The 24,414-nt window shown below is 40.7% G+C and overlaps 1 protein-coding gene across 1 annotated transcript in view; it reads right to left on the bottom strand.

The window, feature by feature from the left end:
* The window catches only part of JARID2 (jumonji and AT-rich interaction domain containing 2), a 310,435-nt gene that overhangs the window by 157,155 nt on the left and 128,866 nt on the right, over nucleotides 1–24,414 (bottom strand). The window contains exon 2 of the mRNA XM_059724397.1: nucleotides 16,711–16,846. Within this exon, the coding sequence (XP_059580380.1) occupies nucleotides 16,711–16,846 (136 nt within the window). The remainder of the gene's footprint in view (nucleotides 1–16,710; nucleotides 16,847–24,414) is intronic.

The raw sequence follows: 24,414 nt of genomic DNA, 5'->3' as shown, positions 1-24,414 counted from the left end.
GTCAGACACCATGTAAAATGAGCAATCAAAAGTAACATATTGAAACCTATTTTAAAGGATGTTTTCTCCCTTTGGGCATTAAATAAACCCAAGTGTACCTGTTTGCTTAAGTGTAATCACAACCACGTGCAATTGTAAGGAATCTCCACCTGAGTCACCAACTTGGTCTGAGTCTTGAACCTTTAGATCCCTAGCCCGGGTTTTGGTTCCTCAGATCTAAGTATTGTACACTGGGCTATAGGGCACCTCACTGGGAAGTCAGTCTCCCTCTCCATTTTCCCACTTAAAAGCTGTGGTAGCAGGGGCTAGGAAGGGAGAAGGGGAGAGAGGATATTGTCTACAGCCTCTCTCCTTGTCCCAGCACACCCATGCAGCAAAGGACAAGATTTAACTCCATACAGACAAGGGAGCTTATAGACTTTTTTTTTTTTTTTTTTTTAAACGAACGTTTATTAGGTAAAAAAAAAAGGAGTAACAGTACAACAAAGGACGGTCCACAGAGGGCCCAGGTACAAAAGACAGAGCCTGGGGCCATAGGGGATGTATGTGCTGCCCGCGTTCTCACTAGCATCAGCGATCGGCTGCTCGGGGACCCCTCCCCTGTCAGTGATCAGCAGCTGGTGCCCCTCCAGAGCCAGGAGGCACCAGTCACCCATGTCCACAAGGCCTGCCCTCACCGTCTAAACGCAAAAACATTCTGGTACGACGTTAACCCGCCAAGACCTATGCTGCTACCCCGGGAAGGGGCAAATAGTATCACAGTGACAGGGGCAAGAGGCTTATAGAAAACAGTTATGAAAAGTGCAATGGTGAATGTAAGCACAAACACTGGGTTAAAGCACATGCATAAAAGCAAATATTTAAAGTGTTGAAACCCTGCCTTAAAAAAAGAGAGAGAGAGAGCATTACTGGATCCCAGCTCAAAACCAGGATAACAGCAAGGGAATTCAGGAGGGACTATTATGTTTTTCCTTTTTCTGAAATGTAGAGCCAGAAGTGGATTTTGGCAGTAGCTGGACACATGAAAGTAGCATGTGCACAGAGGAATAGAGGGGTGCACTTTTTAACTTCCCCCCACACCTAATCTTAACTCTGCCTTACAGGCAGTGAGGAAACACTTTAAAGAAATAAAGTATTTAAAAGAACGAGGACATGTAGGCCACGTTGCCTTTACCCCAAACTGTGTGTTAATGCGCTCAAAAAATCTTTACCTCCCTTCTGAGACTTTAAATCCACACACTGTCTCTTGGAGAGGGTAAAAAGAAAATGTAGGTCAAGATGTTGAGATAGGGATTGCTTCTGAAAGATGAAAGCATAATAGGCACTAAGCTTTCATTCCTTATGTGTCTTTGAGATTTCAAACAGATGGAGTGTTATTTGATAATAGTTCCTTTCAGAAAATTGAAATTTAATATGGCTAATTATAAGTTAAAGAATTAACATACAGTCAGGGCTCCAACTGAGCTGGTATGCTTCACCGATGCCTCTTGCCAGCACATCACCAGGGCGTATTAGAATTCAGAGAACCTATTTCTAAAACCAATGTGCTCTCACAGTCAGGATGGTCCATAAATATGCGACATGGCTTCAGCAAGGTGCCACAACTAACAAAGTCCATCCAATCCCACAAAATCTTTTTTTTTTTTTAAAGCAATCAACAGGCAGAAGGGAGCACACAATGCAGGAAGAAAGGAACATTTGCAAAACTTAGAAAGAGAGAAAGAACAAAGAAGGCTAGAACTGAGATAAGACAACAAGAAAAACGAAAGTGAGAAAAAATTCCCCCACTTATGGTGGGAAAGGAGAGATGAGGAACAGAAGAAAGAGAAGGGAGAAATTTCTTATGAAATAAAAGACAAACAACACAAGAAGAAATGGACACATTCATCATTTTATAGTGTGGAAACAGAATTTTTCTGAGAGCTATTTTACAGATCTATCTTGTAGTGAATTACGAAGTAGAAATTCCATAATACATTTCATAAGAGAACCAGCACTATAGAATATAAAAATACAGCTGACAAATGGCCATCAACAATGGGTGTAGCTAAACTGATAGAGAGCACAGTTTTTTCTACAATACAGAACAAAGCCAGGCTTGTTTCAGAAATCTATAACTAGGTTTTCATTGCTTTTCTTGAAATGGCACTGAACGTGTTCAGCACTGATTCATCAACACCTCTTGAACATTAACATCAGGTGCTATTCCTAGCCCTTAAAGCGTAGGCCTTGCTTGCCTTAATAACATTTAGGTAACAGATTCTTATGGTTACCTAACAAGGTCAGCTCACCATGACCACACTGTGGAAGCCATAGTATAGGCAGGTCTCTAAGCGTTTCCAGTATCTGGACCACCATCCACGCTATGTCTGCATGTTATTTCCTAAAATTCTCTAACATATACAGTATTTAACCAAATCCAAGACAACTTTGAATTTAAGATGACCCCCCCACAAAAAAACTGATTCCATACATGGAAAATTTATAAATTTGTTATAATTTTCCATGTATAGAATCAAAATTATCAGAGGGTCATCTTAAAGTCACCTCCTCCGCCACCACTGCAGTGGGAAAAGCGATGACAGGAAGGCAAGTAGCCCCCACTACTTGGCCCCCCCTGTAACCTGCCCACTTCCCAGTGCGCCCTGTGCCCCTCTTGCCTGACAGGAGACCTGCCTGACAGCAGGCAAAGGGGGCAGGCAGCTGCTGTAGTTCTGACTCTGCCCCTGGCCTGTGGGGCCAGAGATGGAGACCCAGCAGCCACCTGCACCCTGCCTCTGTTGTATCTGAATCCAAGACAAGGCCCCCCCTCCGCCCCATGTTGAATGGGGAAAATAATCTCATCTTGGATTCAAGTAAACATGGTACATAGTAGATGACAGCTATGTCGATGCAAAACAAGATACAACAACTCTGTTGTTTAATATCTCAAGCAGAAAGCCCCTGAACTGACTAACCGCATGAGACTGTTTACCTTCTTCAGTAGGAGAGAAGGCTACAAAGTAACAAAAAAGGGGTGGGGGAATGATCTCTCATTTCAGTAATTTTTTAACTGCATTTCTCAAGTAGAAAAGATGGTTGAAAGGAAAGTGACAGAATGGAAAATTTTCAGAGCAGATGCAGTACTGGGCTGAAGGAGTAATGTACCTACTTTTAATATCTAATTCTAGTAGAGTGCACAATTCTGTTTTCAGTTAATATAGAGCCAGAAATAGTGTGGTTTGTGATATTCATATCTAGAAGGGGATACATGATTACATCAATGCATTATACACAGTGGTGGTACCAAAACTTGTCAGTTTTACCTAAAACCCCAGTAAAATAAGTAGGGCTTGGAGACCTATACACATTAGAGGCAATGACTTGATACTCCTTTTTTTCTATTTAAGTTGGTCTAATAAAAGATATCAGATTCACCCAAAGAACCTTGTCTGATTGATACTCCTAGACATTTAACCCTTGGGGGTTTTCAAAACCCGGCTAGACAAAGCCTTGGCTGGGATGATTTAGTTGGGGATGGTCTAGCCCCCTCCCCCCCCACCAGGCAGGAAAGACAACTGCAGTCAGGTGACCTCAGCAAGCTGACCATTCAGTCTCCTCTTGAAGATTTACAGGGTAGACAACTGCACCACCTCTGGAGGGAGTTTATTCCACAGTCTGGACATAAAAGTATGAAGGCAAATGTAGTGTATAAAAACAAAGAATCAAATGCCTTTGATATCAACGACACGGTGAAAGAGGGGTGTGTCCTAGCTCCTATGCTTTTTAACATTTACTTTTCATTCCTGTTTCATCTATTCAAGAAAGGCAATGATGGCATTTATCTTTGAACCAGACTAGGTGTAGACTTGTTCAACACTGCAAGGTTTAGATTGAAAGCCAAAGTGAAAGAACTGGTTCTGAGAAATTTCTTGTTTGCAGATGACATGGCCTTAGTTGCCCACAGTGAAATCTTCCCTGCAAAATCTCTTGGGCAGATTTTGTGAATCAAGCAAGAGCTTCAGGATGGCAATTAGGTCTCAAGAAAAGTGATTATGTATCAAGGGGTGAAAGAACCTGACATCACTCTGGAGGCTAAATCTCTTGGTGTCACTGACAGTTTTTGCTACTTGGGTTGTACAATCAGCAGGAATCTTGACTTCTAGTATTAACTAGCCTATTTTTGTGTCATCCTGAAGTTTTGCCATCTCACCCCTCATCATCTTTTCTAAAATCAACACAAGGAACACCATAGGCTCTAGTGAGAGAACTGCAGACTTAGAAGTTCAGAATCAACATTTAGGTTGTATACAATTCAACAGTAAGCTCTTTTATTTTCAACATGTCCCAAGAGGGCTTTAGTTTGCTATTCTCCCCTAAAAGAATAATGTTCTGGTTTAAAAAAAAAAAAAAAGATGCAATGTACAGTAAAGTCAGTTTCCTGTTTACTAGCCATCTACTCCTCAGACAGTGCTAAATCAGAATTCAAAGTTAAAACCCACCCTTTATCAAAACAAAAGTCTACCTTGCACCCAATTAGTAAAACTTCTTCCTGTCTTATCACAGGAGTTAGACAAAGTTGAGGAAAACTCTCTTGTCTATTCTACCTAGCAGTTCAAGAGGTTTTGAGACCCTCTATATAGAAATTCAGTTGGTAGTCATTCCTAGCCAGAAAGATTCAGTGTCATCCAGATATCCAATAATGGCAAGAAAAGCAGGAACAAGACCGTTTTATGTTCTATAAAACTGAAGTCTGCAGGCAATGCCCTGAACTTCCCCTATTCATCTATAGATTATCTAACATGAGGGAAATACAAAGGTGATAAAAATAAACAATGACATCTTTGTTATACCCAAGTCAAAGGGTTGCTTATGTTTAATTAATCTAAAAAATAAGTGTCTAACACAGGACAGAACTTCAGTTCAGCGTTCTGCATGGTTAAGTTCCTATTAAGAAACCTTGTTTTAGGACATTAGAGGCAGATCTCTTATATCAGTTACTTGGAGATAAAGAATTCTGTGTGGTAGGCAATGCTTCCGTCACCGGTCCATTTCTACTTACATCAGCAGGAGTACTTAGGCAGGCGCATGTTATGCTTTGGACAGCAGCTGACCTTCAAAACCTTATATACCAACTTGACTGGTTTGCTTTCCAGGATGGCAAAAAGTGAACTTTTATCAAGCATTCATTGAATTATGAACATATCTAGATTATGCTTGGGCTAAAGGAAGACTGTATTAGATTACAGTTCTTCACACAATTCCTTTAATTAACAAGCTATGAGGATCACACTTTAAATGGGGAAAGATGCTAGCTTATGTAAACACAGGAAATATGCGTTTAAACCTAAAGTTGCAATTTGCCATGCCAGTTCACCTACCCTAACAACAGACTGGCCACTTCAACTGTCAAAGGTCATTTCTGACCAAAGCTAAAACGGCATTTGGGATTTCTCTCTTCAGAACTCTTAGGCTTGGGAACTGAGCTCTCTCTAAAGCAAACTTGGTCCCTCTCAACAGAATCGATTCAGTTACATAAAAATCCGTCTTCAACTCATACTTGAGAAGATATAAAGAAGAAGTGGCAACATATTTCAATCCTGGCTTATTCCCAGATATAAGAAAAGCAGTAAAAGTACAAACAGCATCAGAAAAGTAGAAGTTTCCTTCCTGTACTTCCCATACTACCCTGAAAAACCATCATGTTAAAACAAACTGGCATGATTCTTATTCTTGGAGAAGTACCATGCTGCCAGGCCACCAACCAGAAGACTAAGCTCAATTTTGGCTTTGCTTTTAGTGTTTCTAAAGAGATCATTCTATAAAGAAGATTGAGAAACCAGACTAAAGGGATAAATATTGCACACAGGTATGCACTTTTTTCCAAAACCATGTTTTAGGCTTTGTTCAACCTCCACACCCAGTACAGGCAGGATACAAAAATGCTGAGCTGCTTAGCAACCGCAACAAACAGCAGTAGTTTTAATAATTAGCCAAGAACATTGTAGAGGTCTCCCTATTTACAAAATCCAAAAGACACGATTGTATGACTCCAAAGTGCTCTAGGAAGAGATCTGCTCTTGAGGGGACCTCGATGAACTGGAGCAAGTCATGGTTTGAGTCACCTCTCTGATGTCTGTTTGCAAGATCTCAGGGGACAAACAAATACTGAATTAAAAAAAAATCATTAGATCAACTGCTGCTAAAGCCAACTGATGGAAGAAAGCAAAGGAGTAAATGAAAGGGAGTGGGCAGTGTGGTCCTGGCTCCAGAGAAAGCATTAGGCAGAATGGATGATAGAGGTGAATCCTTGGGGATAAAACTAGCACCTGCCTGATTGGGAAGCCAAGAGCTAAAAGCTAACTCATAATAGAGGTCAGTCAGATGCAGAGGGTCTGAGTTTGCCAGCTCTTTTCTCTGTGGGATTCTAAAAGAAATGTTCCAGCTGAGCTCCTTTCACTCCTTTCAGCTTCTCCACCCCCAGCACCCCACCACACACACACACTGTAGCATATAGCCTAAATAAAGAAAATAAGATGAACCCTATCAAAGATGCACAGTCTTCAAAACAGATGCAGAACAAAGCACAGGAAATTCCGAGCAAACTCAAAAAAGAGAGAGAGAGAGAAAAAAAGAAACAAAAAAAAAAAAGCCTTGCGTGTTCAGTAGCTTATCTAGAATGAGCTTGCCGCTTAGTGGACAGGTCTTGACATCACACAGTCCTTAATGTAGCTGGAACTTTTGCCAGTAATCTTGCCTGTGCCGCAAGAGAATTGATAATCATGCAAATTTAATTGCTCTTAACTTAGGAGATGGCCACTTCAGGTACGATTTGACACAAAGGCAAAGAGGGACTTTATACTGTCATGCCACTGCTGTATCTTGTTGGGTGCTTATGTGAAGGCCTCTGTAACACTATGATTCGGACAACTTTCACCGATACTAAAATTCACTTAAAATGGGGCAAGAGAAAGGAACTCATTAAGAATGACCAGAATGATACTCTGATCAACTCACCCTGGAAGCAGACTCCTCATTTGTCTCCAATACTGGATCCCAGCTAGTCATAATAAAGATAAAACTCATTAACTGTTAATATTGTACTGGAGTAGTTCATGCCTACATGGCTAATCAAATGGTCTATATTTTGTTCATTTGCAAGCGCTTAAAAACTTGGCTGTAAAATACATGTTTTAAAACGTGGATTGGGTCACAACTGAAATTCAGCAGTAGGAATTTATGGTAGTACTCAGACTGTTTTCATGTCACATAAAAGATTCACAACCTGTGCTGACTGGCAACCTGGTTACTAAAAAGGCCTAATGATAAGGACACAGGTAGTGCAGGGTACTTCAAGGTCAAGAATAAGGTATCTTGGCAGTTGTGTCAGGAAATGTACAGTAATACTCACTGTGCTCATCTGTGGTTATAGCCATCTGTCACTAAACTTTACTTTTTAAAGCCACTTTACTGCCTGTGTTGACATGAGAAGGTTTTATAGCATACATGACATCTGCACCGATTAAACACAGCTTAATGGATTTAAAAACATTCTGTTGGGTCAACAACCAAACTAGTTTCAACAACCAAACTAGTTTCACAGTTTTAGAAGGTAAAACATTTCTAAAATGCCCCCTTTATTGAGGAAACAAACAAAAAAAAAAAAGCAATAGGGGCTAAGAATAAAAACACTGATCTAAGAGCTCTGGAGGTTGAAAAAATGTTTTTTTCCTCCCTGAACGTTTTGGAAATATTCCAGAAAGTATAGTTTACAACACTAGTAAAAAAAAAAACAGAGAAAAAAAAAACCCTAAAAATGAAAAAGTTTACTCATGGGTAAGCACAGATGATTGTGTACGCATATGGTTTCACAAAATAAAATTCCCTTTGGTTTACATAAAGTCCTTTCTAAAACAATAATCAAACAAGCAGAGGTACATTTGGTCTGAAAGACATCTTTGTCTCAACTGATGCTGTTTTTACTTTTGTTATTTTGCTGTTTTCTATTTTGGATATTTCCATGCCTATCCTACTGACTCATCTGTTATGTCCCTTCCTGTTTGCTATGCAAGACAAACGCCAGGGGATTTAATGAACAGATTCCCCCTTATCAATAAGGTGAGGAACTTGTTGAATGGTCAGTGTGATATCAGCAGTACTGTCACTGGGATAGAGTATTGTACTGCAACTATACATCATGTACTCACATTTACACTAGCTTTTAATCCTTTTGCCTGCTCTTGAAGATTTTAATAAAGATTAGTAAAGATCAGTAATAAACATGCACTAATCAGATATATGGTGGGTATGTTTGGGCTTATTCAGTCTGGAAAAGAGAAGACTGAGGTGGGGATTTAATAGCAGCCTTCAACTACCTGAATTCTGGTTCCAAGGAAGATGGAGCTCGACTGTTCTCAGTGGTGGCAGATGACAGAACACGGAGCAATGGTCTCAAGATGCAGCAAGGGAAGTTTAGGCTGGATATAAGGAAAAACTCTCTCTAGGAGGGTAGTAAAGCACTGGAACAGGTTACCCAGAGAGACTGTGGACTCTCCATCCTTGAATGTTTTTAAGACCCAACTAGATAAAACCTTGGCTGGGATGATATTGTTGGGGATGGTCTTAATTTGAGCAAGGGGTTGGACTAGATGACCTCTTGAGGTGCTTTCCAACCCTCATTTTCTATGACTCTATGTTATCTAAAAACCCACAAGAAACCCTTCCCAAAACAGGGGTGTTGAACTTATCTGGCCCCAGGGGCCAGATGAACATCCCTGAGAGAGTCTGTGGGCTGGACTGGGATCGCCCATCTGGGGAGCAACCGCAGTGCCAGGTCAGACGCACAGTACACATCAGCCCCCAGGGCTGGAACAAAGCATATGCTGTTCGTGGCACTTGGGCTGGACCTGGTTCTGCAGGCAGTGCAGAGAATCAGTCTGGGACGTTGTATGCAGCCTAGACCCTCTGTGCACAAGCAGTGCCAGGTTCAGCCCACACGCCGTAGGCAGTGCACACCCTGTGCTGGCCTGAGGGTTGAGGTGTGTGGCACAACTGGGTGCACACTCCATGGAGCCCTGTGTGCTGGCTCTGGATCTGGCAGGGTGCCACAGGGAGGTGCACCCTGTGCCAGTCCAGGCCTGTGCGCTGTATGCAGCATGCACCAGCCTGGAAGCTCACTGTGCATAGGGCCCCCAGAGCCAGCACAGGGTGTGTGGGCTAGACTCAGCACTGCACGCGACTCAAGGGGCCAGTGCGCAGGCCACATGTGGCACTTTGGCCTGACCTCCTGCTGGACCTCTTACATGCCTACAGGAGGTCCAGCTCACACTGTACACAGCGTACCAGGCCTGGGCCGACACACAGGCTTGGTCCAGCAACTGACAGGCCGGATCATATGGTTCTGGGAGGTGGATCTGGTTCATGGGTCATGTGTTTGACTGCTTAATGCCTCTCATTCTCTTTTCCAGTTTTTGGAAGGAAGAGGACTTTCTTCACATCTGTCCAACAGACTATTCCCTTCTGTTGCTGCCTTCTTCCCCATATTGCTCCCATACTCTAAGGGCCTTTTTTACATGGGACACTTAGCACATCATTTATTTAGCATTACCATAAGCATTTCATCATGCCACATTAAGAGTCTGAATGTGTTCTGAGAAGTTGCATAGTAACGTGCACTATGATCTCTAAGTGTAATGTGCTGGGGTCATAGCTTCAATTACCACTGTCACTGATGCCTGGACAGGCAGGGGCTAAAGCCATCTCATGCTCTGTGCCCCAGACTAGAGCCAGAGCCGGAGACATGACTGAGGCTAAGCAGCAATGTGGAGGGAGGGTGTAGAGGTAGCTGGGAAGGAGGGGGCAGCAGCTGCAGCCAAACTTGGTTCAGGCCAGGGCCACAGCCCCCTGCCTTGTACTCAGATCCAAGATGAGGGGCTTTTCTTGCTGGATGTTGAACGGGAGGGAAGCTCCCATCTTGTATCCAAGTGCATACGATACTTAATGCAAACTTGAGATACTCCTCACATGAGAAGTCCTAACTTTGCTGTGATACAATCACATATAGCATAATGCAACTACACTTTGCACTTGTTTTACTGTTCGACTGCGCAGATGCCCACTTTTTAAATACAATTAACATGTCCTAAATATGTCACAAGGCTGTAAAACAGACATTTTCAAACCTTTTCCTAGTATGAACCCCTGCCTACTAGACAGATGGCATTATGGTCCAGTTTCCAGGTCACTTAGAATCCCAAAGCATTCCTGCATCAATTGTGTGCACAGAACAGTAGAGCTATTAAAACATATATGGTATCTTTAGCTTCTTCTGCAGCTACAAACAAGAACCAGTCGGCAACAGCCAGGCCACCACCAACTGCTCTGCATATTCCCCAACTTGTTGCAGTTTGGAGAGTACTGCTTCAGCCCACTTTCTGACTCTCAACATCCTCATGAAATCTCATCATCTACAGTCTGCATAAAGCAGAAAAATATTCATTCCTATCTGTATGCCAAAGAAATGGGTGTTCTGCAGTCCAAGATGCAATGTTATATCAGGAAGAGCCTAACAAATCTGATTATCTAGCAAATGTCTATTCTGTCAAGTATCTTCATATAGTGAGTTCAGGGTACATGAAATCCTGGTGTATCTAGATATAAAACTGTAGGGACTTCATGTGGTTCTAGCCAGAAAAGCTACTCTATAAAAATGATTGAAACAAGTAAATTAAATACAGAGATTGACAAAGACTATGATTTCTGACAGCACTGCAAGCTCTACCATATATATGAAAGGGTAGCTGTGCTCCTCCTGCTGCATACATCAGCTATAAAAAGATTCCAGGGTCTGAATTTAGCTGGCAATTTTATTGCTATAGGAGATGGAACAAAATGCAGTTTGCTCGTCCCCAGGCTTCAGCGTGTTGGTCTACATTGCTGACACTAGCGGAAAAAAACAATGTTTTAGCCACTAAACTAGAGCAAAGATGACCCTGAATAATATAATCTTGTTGTTTTCTGTTGTAGACAGGAAAGGATTTATTTTCAAGATTTGACATCCAGTCCAATTAATTGTTACTGTTAGATGCAAACCAAAAGAATTGTTAAACAGGCTAACGACTAAAATTAATCAAAAGCATTTTTCTATTTATGAGTTGAGTGTCTCCCCACCACCCTGTTTGGCTTTTCAACCTTTTCTACAGTATTGTACTGAGCAAGATTTCATTTTACCACTACCAATACTAGTGCTATTTTCCTACCCTTGGATTCTGGTTTTGTTTCCTTTCTCCTATATACAGTTTTTCATTTAATCCTCTCTATCCTTTTGCTTCAAATCCTCTATTTCTTATCTGCAAAATCTACTACTTCCCACATCCTTATCCACTCTCATGACACAGCAATTGTCCTTCCAACCAACAACTGAGAACAGCATCTCCAAAACCCATCAGGCACTCTCCTTTGGTTAATGCTTTGTATTTCTTTTCTGGTATTATACATAATTTTGTTTTTCACGGCCTTGGTCTCTTCTTGGCCTCTTCTCAGCAACTTTAACAAATGTATTATTATTAATTTTTGTCTCCTCAGACCGCACAGCTACCCTTGCCGTTTACACATCATCTTTCTTACCCTCTCACATCCACAATTAACAGTAAAAGACTGCTGGCAGGTGAAGTTATTTTCAGAATGACTTTAACTATAAATAGACTTAGGGACAACAGCAGCTCTTCCTAGGAGGAGAGTGAAATGATGTTTCAAAGTAATGAGTCATAGGATGACAGCAGTCTCTAACTTTTGGAAAAAATGAAGGGCAGGATTAATTTAAAGAGAACATTTCCTCTAATTTCCTTAGAGCACTGACAGTGCTCACGCATCTGGCCACACAGGCCAGCCAAGTGGTGCAGAGCTGGTCCACAGGCCAAGTACCATGAGTGGGGTCAGTATTCACAGGCCTGACCCGGCATGGGGTCAGCATACTGGTGTGATCCTGTGCGCCAACCCAACCTCATGTGTTAGTTCCATGGTGCCCCAGAGCAATCTAGCATGCAGGACCCCATCATCTGGCTCGTAGGGCTCCCTACAGGTCACTGCTCCTCTGCAGTCAAATTTTCAGACAGACAAATGGGGAAGCCAGATTACATGGCCTTGCAGACTGAATCTGATCCACAGGCTGGAGACCCCTGCCTTATACCACTGAAAGCTGTAATGACAGCATCCTCTGAAAACAGTGGCATTGGACAGGTGTTGCCAAGGGCATTCTATGGCCTCCAGGATCTTTGCTACTGTTCATGGATAACTCAGAAAAAACCTCTCTCAAACAATTAACAATTTCGAGAGAATGAAAATTTCTCAAATGAAATATATGGTAAAAACAAAGAAAGGAAAAGAGATTTGGGAATTTTCAGTAGTACCCAACCCGGGTTCCTGAGAGTGCAAGAGAGCTGTTATTTAATCTTGAATGTGCATAAGAGAGAGACTTTTGACTTGCTCTTTTGAAAATTTAGATAAAAAATACAAAGATTATACAGAAATCCTGCATAAATATAAGTGAGCCTCAGATTATTTAAAATAATGATTTGCATAGTCCCAATTCTAGCCTTGGCAATTTAATAGGTATAGAGACCAGAAAAAAAATTAAATAATATTCCAAATTGATATGCTTACTTTACTGGTTGCTGGCACTGGGTTATACTCAACTGTACCACTGCACTTTGGCACTTTGTTGCATTTTTAAAAGCACTGACTGGGGTACCTGAAATATATGCACAGGAGGATATTCCTAGCATGCATCTAAATCTCACTAAACTGAAAGAAATTTCTCACAGCCCTAAGGTTCAGGGAAGATGAAATAAACAAAACAGAACAGAACATCACATTCACTATTATCAAGAAACACTTTAAAGCTTTAAAGAGAAAAATACCTGGAGATTAAGCCTTTGAGCTCAACATCAACCAAAATCTTCTATCCTATACTTTAACATTCATAATTAATTAGATCGTGTTTTTCACTAGTCCTAACCAATACAACACATTTAGAGATGGTTTCATTCATCATCCTTGTAAGACTAACCTAAGGCCATTGACAATACAATACACATCTGAATATTTCAAGGACTACACTGTCATCTTTACAGATTGGTATTTCTGATCATCTTGAACAAAAAATGATCTTTTGTACTTTTACTATTTATGAACGGTAATGTAAAAGCAAGCTTCTACAAGCTACTTTTTTGAGGACAGTGAATTTACTTTTAAAACACAATGCAAGCAATAATCATATTCTTTACTGCTTTTTTTACAACCATATTTCACATTCAAAGCAACAAAAGGAAAAAAACATTTCCCATGGGAATTAGCTTTCCTCTTAGGAGAAGACTTCTGAAAATTGGTATACAAATTCCAAACCCCAGACTCTATTATGAAAATCTGATCACAAGTGACAGGCAGTAATAATCAAAATCACAATGCATATCCTTTGGGTTTTTTCAGTGTGCAACCCTGTTTCCACAAGCTGAATTAGACTATTCCATTTAGAACTACAAAGGGTTTTCTGACAACTGATGGAAAAGACTCCTTCTGAAGTTCCCACACATTGGAAGATAATCTATAAAGCACAGCACTTTGTAGCTAAAGGCTATCCTGTTGTTATCCTATGCTCTGACTAACTTCCTGCTGCAAGTGTTGGGAGAGGCCAACTAGGAGCCATATTCTTCTTGACTTGCTGCTCACAAACACGGAAGAATTGGTAGGGAATATAAAAATGGATGGCAACTTGTGCAGCATCAACCATAAGATGACAGAATTCACAATCCTGAAAAAAAGAAAAAAAAAAGGAGCAGCAGAAGAAGGACCCTGGACTTCAGAAAAGCAGACTTGACCAACGCAGGGAATGGCAGGATCCCTTGGGAGGCCAGCCTGAAAGGGAAAGGAGTCCAAGAAAGCTGGCTGTATTTTAAAGAAACCTTTCTGAGGGCACAGAAATAAAATATTCTGATGTGCAGGAAGAGCAGCGAGTATGGCAGAAGACCAGCTTGGCTTAGCAGGGAACTCTTCAGTGAGCTAACTCACAAAAAGAAACCTCACAAGTGGAAACTTGGACAAATAACTAAGGAGGAGTGTAAGAATATTGCTCAGGCATGAAGGGATGAAATCAGGAAGGCCAAAGAGCAATTGGAGTTGCACCTAGCAAAGGACATGAAGGATAACAAGGGTTTCTACAAGTATGCCAGCAACGAGAGGAAGATCAGGGAAAGTACCTCCTCCTTTCAGTAAGTGACCCACAACCTAGTGACTGATGATGTGGAAAAAGCTGCCCAGCTCTTCTCAGCATCACTGCCCAGCTCCCAGTCTCCTTATGTCTGTAGGCTGCTGAAAGGTTCTCTCTACCTGCAACAACCTGAAGACACCATAGCAAGTTCAGCACAGTTGTTAAAGGAGTTGTGCAACCCAGGATCTCTATTTGACAAAATTTGGTGTTACTCCTTGTTATATGTGCACGATAAACTTTCAAATCTTGGAAACCTAAGGCTAGGGGCCTAAACAAAGGCCTTAGCATTTCAGGTGTGTTGAGCACCACTGATGCCAGAATTTATACTTCAGCTTTCTTCAATAAAATTGACAGGAGTTCAGTATCAATATAAAGGAAGCCACTTACATAACATCACATTTAGGCATTTAGCTCATTTGAAAGTGTTGGTCACACAACTTATGTAAAGCAGCAATGGATCTGTTCTGAAAGATGTCATGACATGTATATGTTCTTAAATCTTATTACTTGTCTTTCCCATGTCACACTACTATTAATCCGTTTCCCTTTCCCAAAAACTCGTTTTTCAAAAGAAAGCCAGCCTGTCTTCTAAACCAGCAGTTCTCAACCTTTTTCGTACCAGGACCCACTTGTAAACAGCAATGGCCAGTCCCAACCCAGTGCCCCTCACTGTCAGATCCCAGCCCCTCAGTGTGGGGGCATAGGGGGAGGCCTCAAGCAGCCCCTTGAAGGCTGGGACTGGCTGCAAAGGAAAAGCCATGGTTTCCCACATTTTTCTCCTTTAAAGGAGAATCCATTTGTGACCCTTTCATACATTCTTACAACCCACTTTTGGATCATGACCCATAGGCTGAGAACCACTGTTCTAAGACTGATTTTAAAAAATATTCAAAAGACAGTTGTCTTCCTGAAATGGAGCAGTACAGAGGCTGGAAGCTTAGGGAACCATTTCATGAATAGAGGGAATTAGAATGGATGTCATACAAGTTCAGGAAAAGCTTAGTCACCCACTTCTTGTGGGATAGGAGTTAGGGGGAAGTATGCTACTATAAAAACCTAAATTAGTGAAGCATGCTCTGAAGGCATGAGCCGTGACATTGCTGGAATAAATATGTGGCATACTCCATGTCTGGTACCTGCATTGACACAGCATTCCCAGCCAACTCACTTTTCATCTAAGCTGCCTTTGGAGAAACCAGACACCATAAAAACCTCAGTCATCCTGTAACCTGGCACATCATCAAAGCTTACTAACATACAATTATTGCGCTTCATGCCTGTAGACTTTTTTCCTTTGACTAAAGAAAAGCCCCATAATGGAATGAGAATCTTTCCAAAATAAATTGTTTGACAGAAGATCAATGAAGCAGAGGTGTTGGGAAAAAAAAAAGAAAGCCAAAGCTGGTTTGTGTACTTCTCCATGCTCATTATTGACTTGGTGCTAAGGCTGAAGTGTTCCTTCCCTTCAGATCATTTGATATTATTAGTGAACTCAGAAATCAGAAGTATTTCTTAATCACATTGAAGAGGTCATTGCTGCTCCTGTGGTGCAATAACTTGGTCATACACAGTCTGTCTGCATTTAACTAGCCATTCAACTAGCTTTTTGCTTTGCTAGTAATATGCAAGCTTCTCAGTTAAAGAACAGTGAAATTTGACTCACCATGGCAAAAGCACAAGCTGCACAGAAATACGATAATGTAACAAGCAAGCACCCAGCTGCTATTTTAATGTATTAGCACAGGGGTGGCCAACCTGTGGCACAGGCAGCCTATGTGTGTGGCATGCAGCGGACTGGGGAGGCAGATGGGAGCAGAGTGACAGATAGGGGTGAGAGCAGAAGGCAAAGTAGCAGGTTGGGCAGGGAGTACAGGGAAGGAAGCAGAAAGTAAAGCAACCGATCAGGCACAGCAGGGGAATCAGAGTGGCATTTGGGGAGGGTGAGGGCTAATTTGCGGCACATACTAGCACATGCTCATACTGAGAAGAAGCTGCCAAAAACCTCTCAAACACTTGTTTGTATTTTCCTTTTCACCTGACTTGCCCAGAAACCTGAACTCTGCTAGCCATCATTTTCCAGGTGCAATGAAATTAAATAAAGCTTTTTTAAAAGCTGAATGAGTCCATAAGAGCCACATCTTACACTTTCCCTTCAAGGCATCATGTCTTTCTCAACCAAAGACAGTCTGAAATTCTTCCTCAATTGCCCAAAAGGTTAAAAACTGTGCAGACTGTGAATACATGATTTCAAATCCCAAGGGCAGCAGGGCTCTCTCAGTACATAGTTCCCAATACATTCCTAATAGATACTTAAATTCACCAGAGACAAACATGTCAGTATAGGTGAAGTGAGCCTTTTAAATACTTCAAAAACAAATCCTGAACTGCACATTTGTCAGTCAGATTTTGAAAACCAAGCATAAAAATGAGAAAAAAACTCTTCCAGTGGTACCAAGGAAGAAACTTACCATTCACGGTTTTGAGGCTGCCATTAATACCATCACCATGCTGCCTTTTCTGTGCGTTCTTGAACTCCTTTAGAGATAAATAAAGGACCTTTCGTACCACCCTCTCCTCTGACCACGGAATCCCATCACTGTCGTCCTAGAGAAGATGATAATGGAAAGGAAACATTAACTGTAAGGGTCTAAAAATTTAGAGCTAAAAAGATCATTTCTACCTAGAAAAAGAGATGCTAAAGAATAAAATGCTGTGTTATAAAACGCACGTAATTTGCACACGAGAGGTACTGACACGTAACAGGCACGCAGCCGTTTTCGACTAAATCAGACCATTAGTCCATCTCATCCATTATCCTGCTTCTGGCAGGAACCACTATCAGGTACTAGAGAGGAAGTAAAATTTATTTTTTAAATCCCTATGATGAACCTTACCTTATGGAGAAATTTATCACAGCTGGGAAACACTCTCAGAGACCATTAGGAGGGAAACAACACTGAATTTAGCTGCAAAGAAGTACTGAGCAAAATGCAGTGAAATCAGTCTCTCTCACTGTCATTTTTGTGATACTGTCTCACGCCTCAGTATCTTTATATAGTGATGCAACATCGTCTGCTCTCTAGTTTAGCAGTCTTATCTTCACTGAAGCATGACAACGCATTTGAAGACAATGAAGCTACTAAGGGATTTATCTCAGAATATAGCTAAGGGGATGTTGGCCCCCTTTGGTATATTATTTTCAATTTTATTTTTAGGAGAAAAATACAGTATTGTAAAAGGCAATACCACACTATGTAATGTTTAGCAGCTGCTTCACCTAGATATCTAATTCCCCACACATCGTTTCCATAACAATTTTAAGCATTCAGGCAGGTAGAGCTAGAATATTGTGCACAAATATTTATCTTCTTTCTTTACAACTGTATTTTCTTGTGTTTTAACTTCTCTGTTGTAGCAGAAATTTTACAAGCATTACTTATGCTTTCTGACCCTAGACTTCCTCAAAGTCTGCATCACTCCCGAGAGGGAAGATTACAATTTCTAGACAGTCCTTGTATAGGTAAGCAGAGCCCAGCGGACTGCCACACTTCACTGAGAAACCAAAATACCAACATCAGTGATCCACTTCAGAGGGCAATGAAGTTTATACAGTGAGAGAAGTGGCCGATAACATTCGCTTAAAAAAAAAATAAACTTATTTTAGGGTGACCATTGATACCTCCTTAGCTATTCCACTGAAATATTTGAGATTGAGATTGAGACAGGCTGTTGACACTTGAATCATCACAAATGCTTTCTCCCATTTAACAGCAAATTATTTAAGCAGGGAGCGAGGGAGGGAAGAAAGAGAAAAAGAGGGAGAGGGAGGGGAAAAAAAGAGTGGGAGAGGGAAAAGCAAAACAATGACTACAATGAGATGACAGTAGGTAGCATTCTTTCAGCAGGATGTTCAACGTACACTGGGGACATGCTACTTGACTACAAACACCACAAAACTAAGCCCAGAGAGCTATGGAGTGTAGGGAACTTCAAGCCAAGAAAGCAAACTCAAAACTGAACAGCAATAGTACAGGAAAAATTCTCTAGGCAAGAATACACAAGGGGAGTGTTATGCGCTCAGTTGGTGTAACAAAAGAAGTTTACTCAAACAGAACTTCAGTTTACCAGTTTTCTGCCACCACAAATGCACCCCACAGATTTCTCTTCTCCCCTATTAGGCGTGACTTAGGAAATTTTTGCGCGTGGAGGAAGGGACGGACATAGCCCTTGGCCATTTAATGCAGTTGTCTAAGTTCATTCTGTTAACAAATAATAACTGAAATTGCTCGACCTCTTGCCTTACTGTAATGTGTTAGCATTTGCAAGTGCACGCAGTGTTATATAGATGGAGGGGCAAAGTAAAACCACACATTATGCTTTATTGGCACTTCAAATGTGGTCAGAGTACATAGCTTCTGAGCTGTGAAGCCACAAATACACATCCTTCAAACAAGAGGCAATAAAACTATATCACCCCATATTGTAACATGGTTTTACTTAAGCCATATACGCAAAAAAAAGTTGATAATTATCAAGTTCTACTATTTATACTATATTCCTCGGACAACCCAAAGTCAAGATGCCTTTCCTTCCCTAGAGCAAGTCAGGAAACTCCCCTCTCTCCTTTTTCTAAGATGTACTGATCACACTGGCAACACTACTAACAAAAAACCGCTCCCCCACCTTTCCATCAGTGGAAACAAGACATTACATCCTGCAGTGATCTGAAACTTGCTTGAAAGCAAGTATCTTTTGTTCATCCCAGATGCTTTAATAAAAACAAATACAAAAAACACAAAGATTTAAAAAAATTAGAGAAATCTGAAATCCACTTAACCACTACGTGAAAATTGGCTTCCACTGCGACAGCATTATTTTGTTGCAGTGGCATCAAAGTGAAAACTGAAGGCAGGATTGATCTAAAGCATTCCTGCCATACACCGATCAGCCAGCATATTGCAGCTGAGTTAGTGACCTATGAAAGGTACGGTATCTTTTGGAACACCCTAGCTATCAACCTGATTCAAAAGGAAGTAAAAGAAAAATTTATTCCTGATCTATTTTACCCCATTTTAAAGATTTTACTTAAAAAAAAAAATCATTTAAAATTATTTTAAAGGTCATGCATCAAAGGCCAAGTGCTGCTTTGCCTAATCTGCATTTTAAATATGAAGAAATACTGGCTGCACATTTACTGTAAAACTTGGGAGCAACAATCTCAAACCAAAAGCCAGAACATCTCTGTAGTCCATTCTCTGACGAAAGCCCTTCCACAGCTGCAAGGTTGTGTGTAATCACTGCATCAGGGAACAACAGTATCAGAAATTATCTGATTAGCTGACCACTGCAGCACCAGGATAACATTTGTTATATGGCCGTCTCATTTTTGTATTTGAAGAACCAAAGGGACTCATACTGCTTTAACATTTACACCCCATTAGCAGAATTCTCAAATTAAATACTTTTAAAAAAGGAAGGCCTCTTCACACCCAAGCTTCCCCAGCCTGGTCAAAGTCCTGCTTATTCTGTAATATAAGTGGATAAAAAAGCAGCTGCTCCACTTCAAAGATCACAACTTCTTCCACACACTGTCATCCAAGTACAGGAAAATGAGGGTCCAGGCTGCTGAGAGTGACCATATTTTGTACATCTCCAGATGTTACAGCATAATAACATCTGCCACAAAAAATAAGCATAATGTTCCCCTCAAGCATCCAACATAAAAGCAAGCAAAATTAGAAAGATGTGGAGCCCAAGAGTTCTTTTAGCTCACAACTTGCAACTCTTGACACCTTTAATTATAATGGCATGGGTCAGAACTTTCCATATTGTAATACTGTCTAAGGAAGAACTACAGTATCTCTCATTTTGCACTAACAGCCAAGGGTAAGAACTACTTCCATTTATAAAATAGCTCGCATGTATATTAAACTTTTTTTTAATACCTTCTAGTGCAAGTTCTTTGACCTTTATCTATGACATGGTTCCTGGGTGCATTAATAACTCTATAAGTACCTGTGTGGGGAACAGAAATTTGGTGACAAAGGGCTCTCCAGTTTGGCAGGCAAGATATATATAACGAGATTCAATGGCTGGGGAGTTGAAGATAAATTAATTCAGACCAGAATTTAGGAGCAAAATTTTTAAAAAATGAGGATAACTAACAACTGGAACAGTTTACCAAGCAAAGTGGTAGAATCTCCATTACTGGCAAGTAATAAATAAATAAAATTATAATCAGGACAGGACAATTTCCCTTTAAAAATATGCCCTTGTTAAAACAGGAATTTATTCCGGGAATGAATGACCCTTTTTTATCCAGGTCAGACAATGTTCCCTTCTGGTGCTACAACTGAGGAGTTAATTTTGCTCATAATTAAAATAAGAGGAGTGAAAATTGAGGAAGTCTAGTACCTTAACTCTTGTCTATTTAAATTGCAATATTTTCTTTAATTTGCTAAGAAACAGTTCAATCCATAAATCTTATTTGCAATACAAATTTGCAGAACCTCAAGCTGAGTACCTGAGCTTTAGCTACCAAATACTTACAGTGACAGATCATCAGTGAATACAATGGAGAGGGAAGAACAACCTTCTTCCAGTCTAGGTTTTGAACATGACTCTTTACCAAATAAAAGGCAAGTATTAAGCCACTACAGAACTATTAGCTCAGCTAAGTAGAGCAAGAACAGCCTTGTTCCAAGATTAGTGGCTTTCAGGCTTCTTTGGTTGTACAATGGTGAACATGTTATAACTATCTCACAACCTTCTTCTGAAATACAATTTAAAAAATTAAAATCACTTTGTCTGTACCACCTCGCACCTCACCAGGCATCCAGAGATTGCAGTTCATTCACTGTGAGTGTACTTCATCCCTGAATAAACAAGACAAAGCCTATGCAACACTTAAGTCCAATTACATCCTCAAAATACAATGCAAGTGGTGTGTAGCGTTGTGCTGTCCTCCACATACAGGTGAACTTTACTCTCTACGAGCATATACTGTTGAATGCTATTGCTTTAACAAGCAGCACAGAAAGCCTAGATATCCATTACTTTGGTTTCTCTGTTCCTTCATCACCAGATATTATCATGTACTCTGCCCTGGCCTAGCCTTGTTTTAAGCAAATACAAGTCATAGTTCAGAAGGTAAAAAAGCAGCTGGAGCAAAGGAGAGAGCATGCAGTGCATAAAGCTATTTGTTTTACTTTATGTAAATACTTTAACAGCAGCGATGGTTTTATTTCAAACGTCAGGACTTTGTAAGGTACTATGATTATGACTCACTAGGTCTGGCCTATTTCCAAGGCTCTCTTTAGGTCTTTCCCAAGTAAGCACCTCCTGACCCCATTCTTTCTGCCAGGAACAACTAAACCAATTTAAAAAAACCACCGTTTTGAGTCACCAATTGGTAAAGCTTACTCTGGTACCTATTACCCTAAATGAATAAATACACTTTCATGGTTTTGGCAGCCCCAAGGCAATCATTGCCACATATGTAAGGAGGTCATTTTGAAGCAATGGGAAAAACAAACCACAAGATTCTGCCTTTTCCTCAGGGATATTTTAAAGGGAGAACTGTTTAAAACACTGTTTTCCTGAAGACCAATTTTGGGAGAAAAAAAAATCTGCCTTTTGCCTCCTTTACTGTTTAAAGGAGAATTAGGCTCCAATTAATTCTTTTTCCACTAGGGGGCTTAACTGATGTCTTTGTTTACTAAATAAAAAGACATTCAATACATTTTGTCTCATTTTTGTATAACCTAGAATTTTAATAAAACAATTACTGTGGACAACTACACCATGAAAGTAACCTACGGTCTAGTTAGAAAACCTCAATTGTGCTCTCAGCTCTGCTATGAATTTTCTGTGCGATTTGGGGCAAATCACTTGTTGTCACTTGGGTTTGCTCTCTGTACATCCATCAGTTTATGATGCTTACAGAGGAGTTGTGAAACCCACTTCATTAAATATTTGTAAGGAACTCTCAAGATCTTCATATGAAGATGCAAAGTTTTACTATATCGTCTATGCATCTGTCTCTCCTATCACTTCAAGTTAGCAGTCATCTTCACTGAAGAAGTTCTATCAACTTTAATTTTTCTATTCATTCCTCTTGTTATTTTTATTTAAAAAGGTCAGGGCCCAGTAAATATTTGAAAGTGACCACCCCAATCTACAAATCTTCCATGCAGTGGATAAACTTCTTTCTGGCCCACTAACTCAACTTCACCTACTTCCAGGTGTGAGAGGTTAGTTTCATGCCTGCATCCAATGAACCATTGTCCATAGATGATACTACCAGCAGAAGCTAGACTTACAGCACAAAAAAAAAAAAAAGCTTCCTACTATTCTATAAGATGGCTATTTAAAGTAAAAAAAACCAAACAAACTACAGATCCTAGCAGGCATCATTCAGCTTAGACTTTTACAACACAAAATGTTGTATTATGTCAAACTACAGTTCTAGTCACTTTAGGTTGGGGTTTTTTTGGTTTGGTGTTTTTTTTGGGTTGTTTTTTTTTAACATTGTATAGTTTTTTCATTTAGCCTTCACCAAACGTATTCTCTGAACTAATAAAGTTCAGGCTTAACGTATCTAAATTTAGGAAATTTGGTCATGTTTTTAAGAACTTAACTAATTAGGGGGTGAGGGGGGGGAGAGAATTCCTTAATTTTATAGGAGCATCAGCATTGGCTGTTTCTGGTAATTAGTTGGCTGAAGATTTTTTTTTCTAATATTTCCTACCCAATTTCCATTAAAAACTTCAGATATGCTGCAGATTTTGGTAGGTTTAGGGTTAAATTTGGGGAAGAACCTCATCCATGACTGACAGACAAAGGGGAGCGGGGCAGAGTGGAAACCCTTCTTTTCAGTCTACCCCAGAGCTAGGGACAGACACACAAAAAGCCTGAATCGATTCAAACTTTGCAGGTTAGTCTAACTTGGCTAGGCTGAATCAGTTTGTAACTGTGCAGACATCCCAGAAATGCAGGCACATGCCAGCAGTGGCTTCCGCTAGAAGACAGGGAGCACTAGAACAGCCCTTCCTTCCCTTCCAGTGCTGAGCTGAGGGGGTTCTGGCCAGGCCAGCAGGACACTGATTAGGGACCACTTCTGACCAGCTCAGCAGGGAATTGATAACACAGCGTTTATCACCACTAACTCAGTGTTCATCAGGCAATTAAGAAAACAGAGGGACATTACCAACTACTTGCTGATTCTGCCTTTCTCCTGTCTGCTATACCACAGGCTGCAGCCAGCATGTGGTCTACTAGCTAATGCTGAGTGGTGTTTGTGTAAAGCAGAGGGGATAGGGGAATAATTCCTGCTTAGCAGGGACTAGGGAGCAGAGGGGGAGGGGAGCAGGGTGAAACCAGGCAGATGCCTGCAGTCTCTGCTGGAGCTCCAGCCAGGGTGCAGAGGGGAGGGGCCAGCTCTACTCTGGAGCAGCAAGACCCACTCAGGGAGTTTGGTTTAACTTAAACCAGCAAGGGGGCTGGGATAGATATTGCATAAACCCGTCTGAGCTAAACCAGTTATGTCTGATACTACATTCAACCAGGTTTATCTCAAACTGGGTTCAGCCATTTTCAAACTGGTTTATGTGCACTGACCATCTGTTCTGTTACAGATTTAAACTAGTTTCTGACCTCTTAAATCGGTTTGTGTGTAATGACTGTCCCTAGCCCAAGTGTCTATGAGAAGGAAGTACAACTCCCCCTCTGCTCTACTGTTCCCATTTCATTTCTCAGCCCTTCCAATCCTGAAAGGTCAGCAAATTAAAATAAATACTCTACCTTCTGCTGCATCTGAAGCATACCTTTCTTTTGGAGAGGGAGAGGTCAAATAATAAATGCATGGAAGCTGATACTCCCTATGCTTTTGTGAAACAAAAGGCCATTAGGCACAGTTGAATTTAATCAGCTTCATTGTGTGCACATAAAAATATTTTCAGCATAGGACAGTAATATTTGAAAACTGTTTTCCAAATCCAAGTGACTAGAGATTTTGGGCACCTGCTCTGAGACAAAAGAAAGATCACGTATTTAAAATGGCGCTGCATACGTGTGTGTGCACGCGCATGCCTGTAATTAATATACATATATCTATCTAGATATCTATAGATATCTATATCTCTATAGATATCTAGATATCTATATCTAGAGAG

Source organism: Alligator mississippiensis, chromosome 3 (genome assembly GCF_030867095.1).
Source record: "Alligator mississippiensis isolate rAllMis1 chromosome 3, rAllMis1, whole genome shotgun sequence".
Taxonomy (NCBI): Eukaryota; Metazoa; Chordata; order Crocodylia; family Alligatoridae; genus Alligator; species Alligator mississippiensis.
This window is presented reverse-complemented; position numbering and strand designations above follow the sequence as displayed.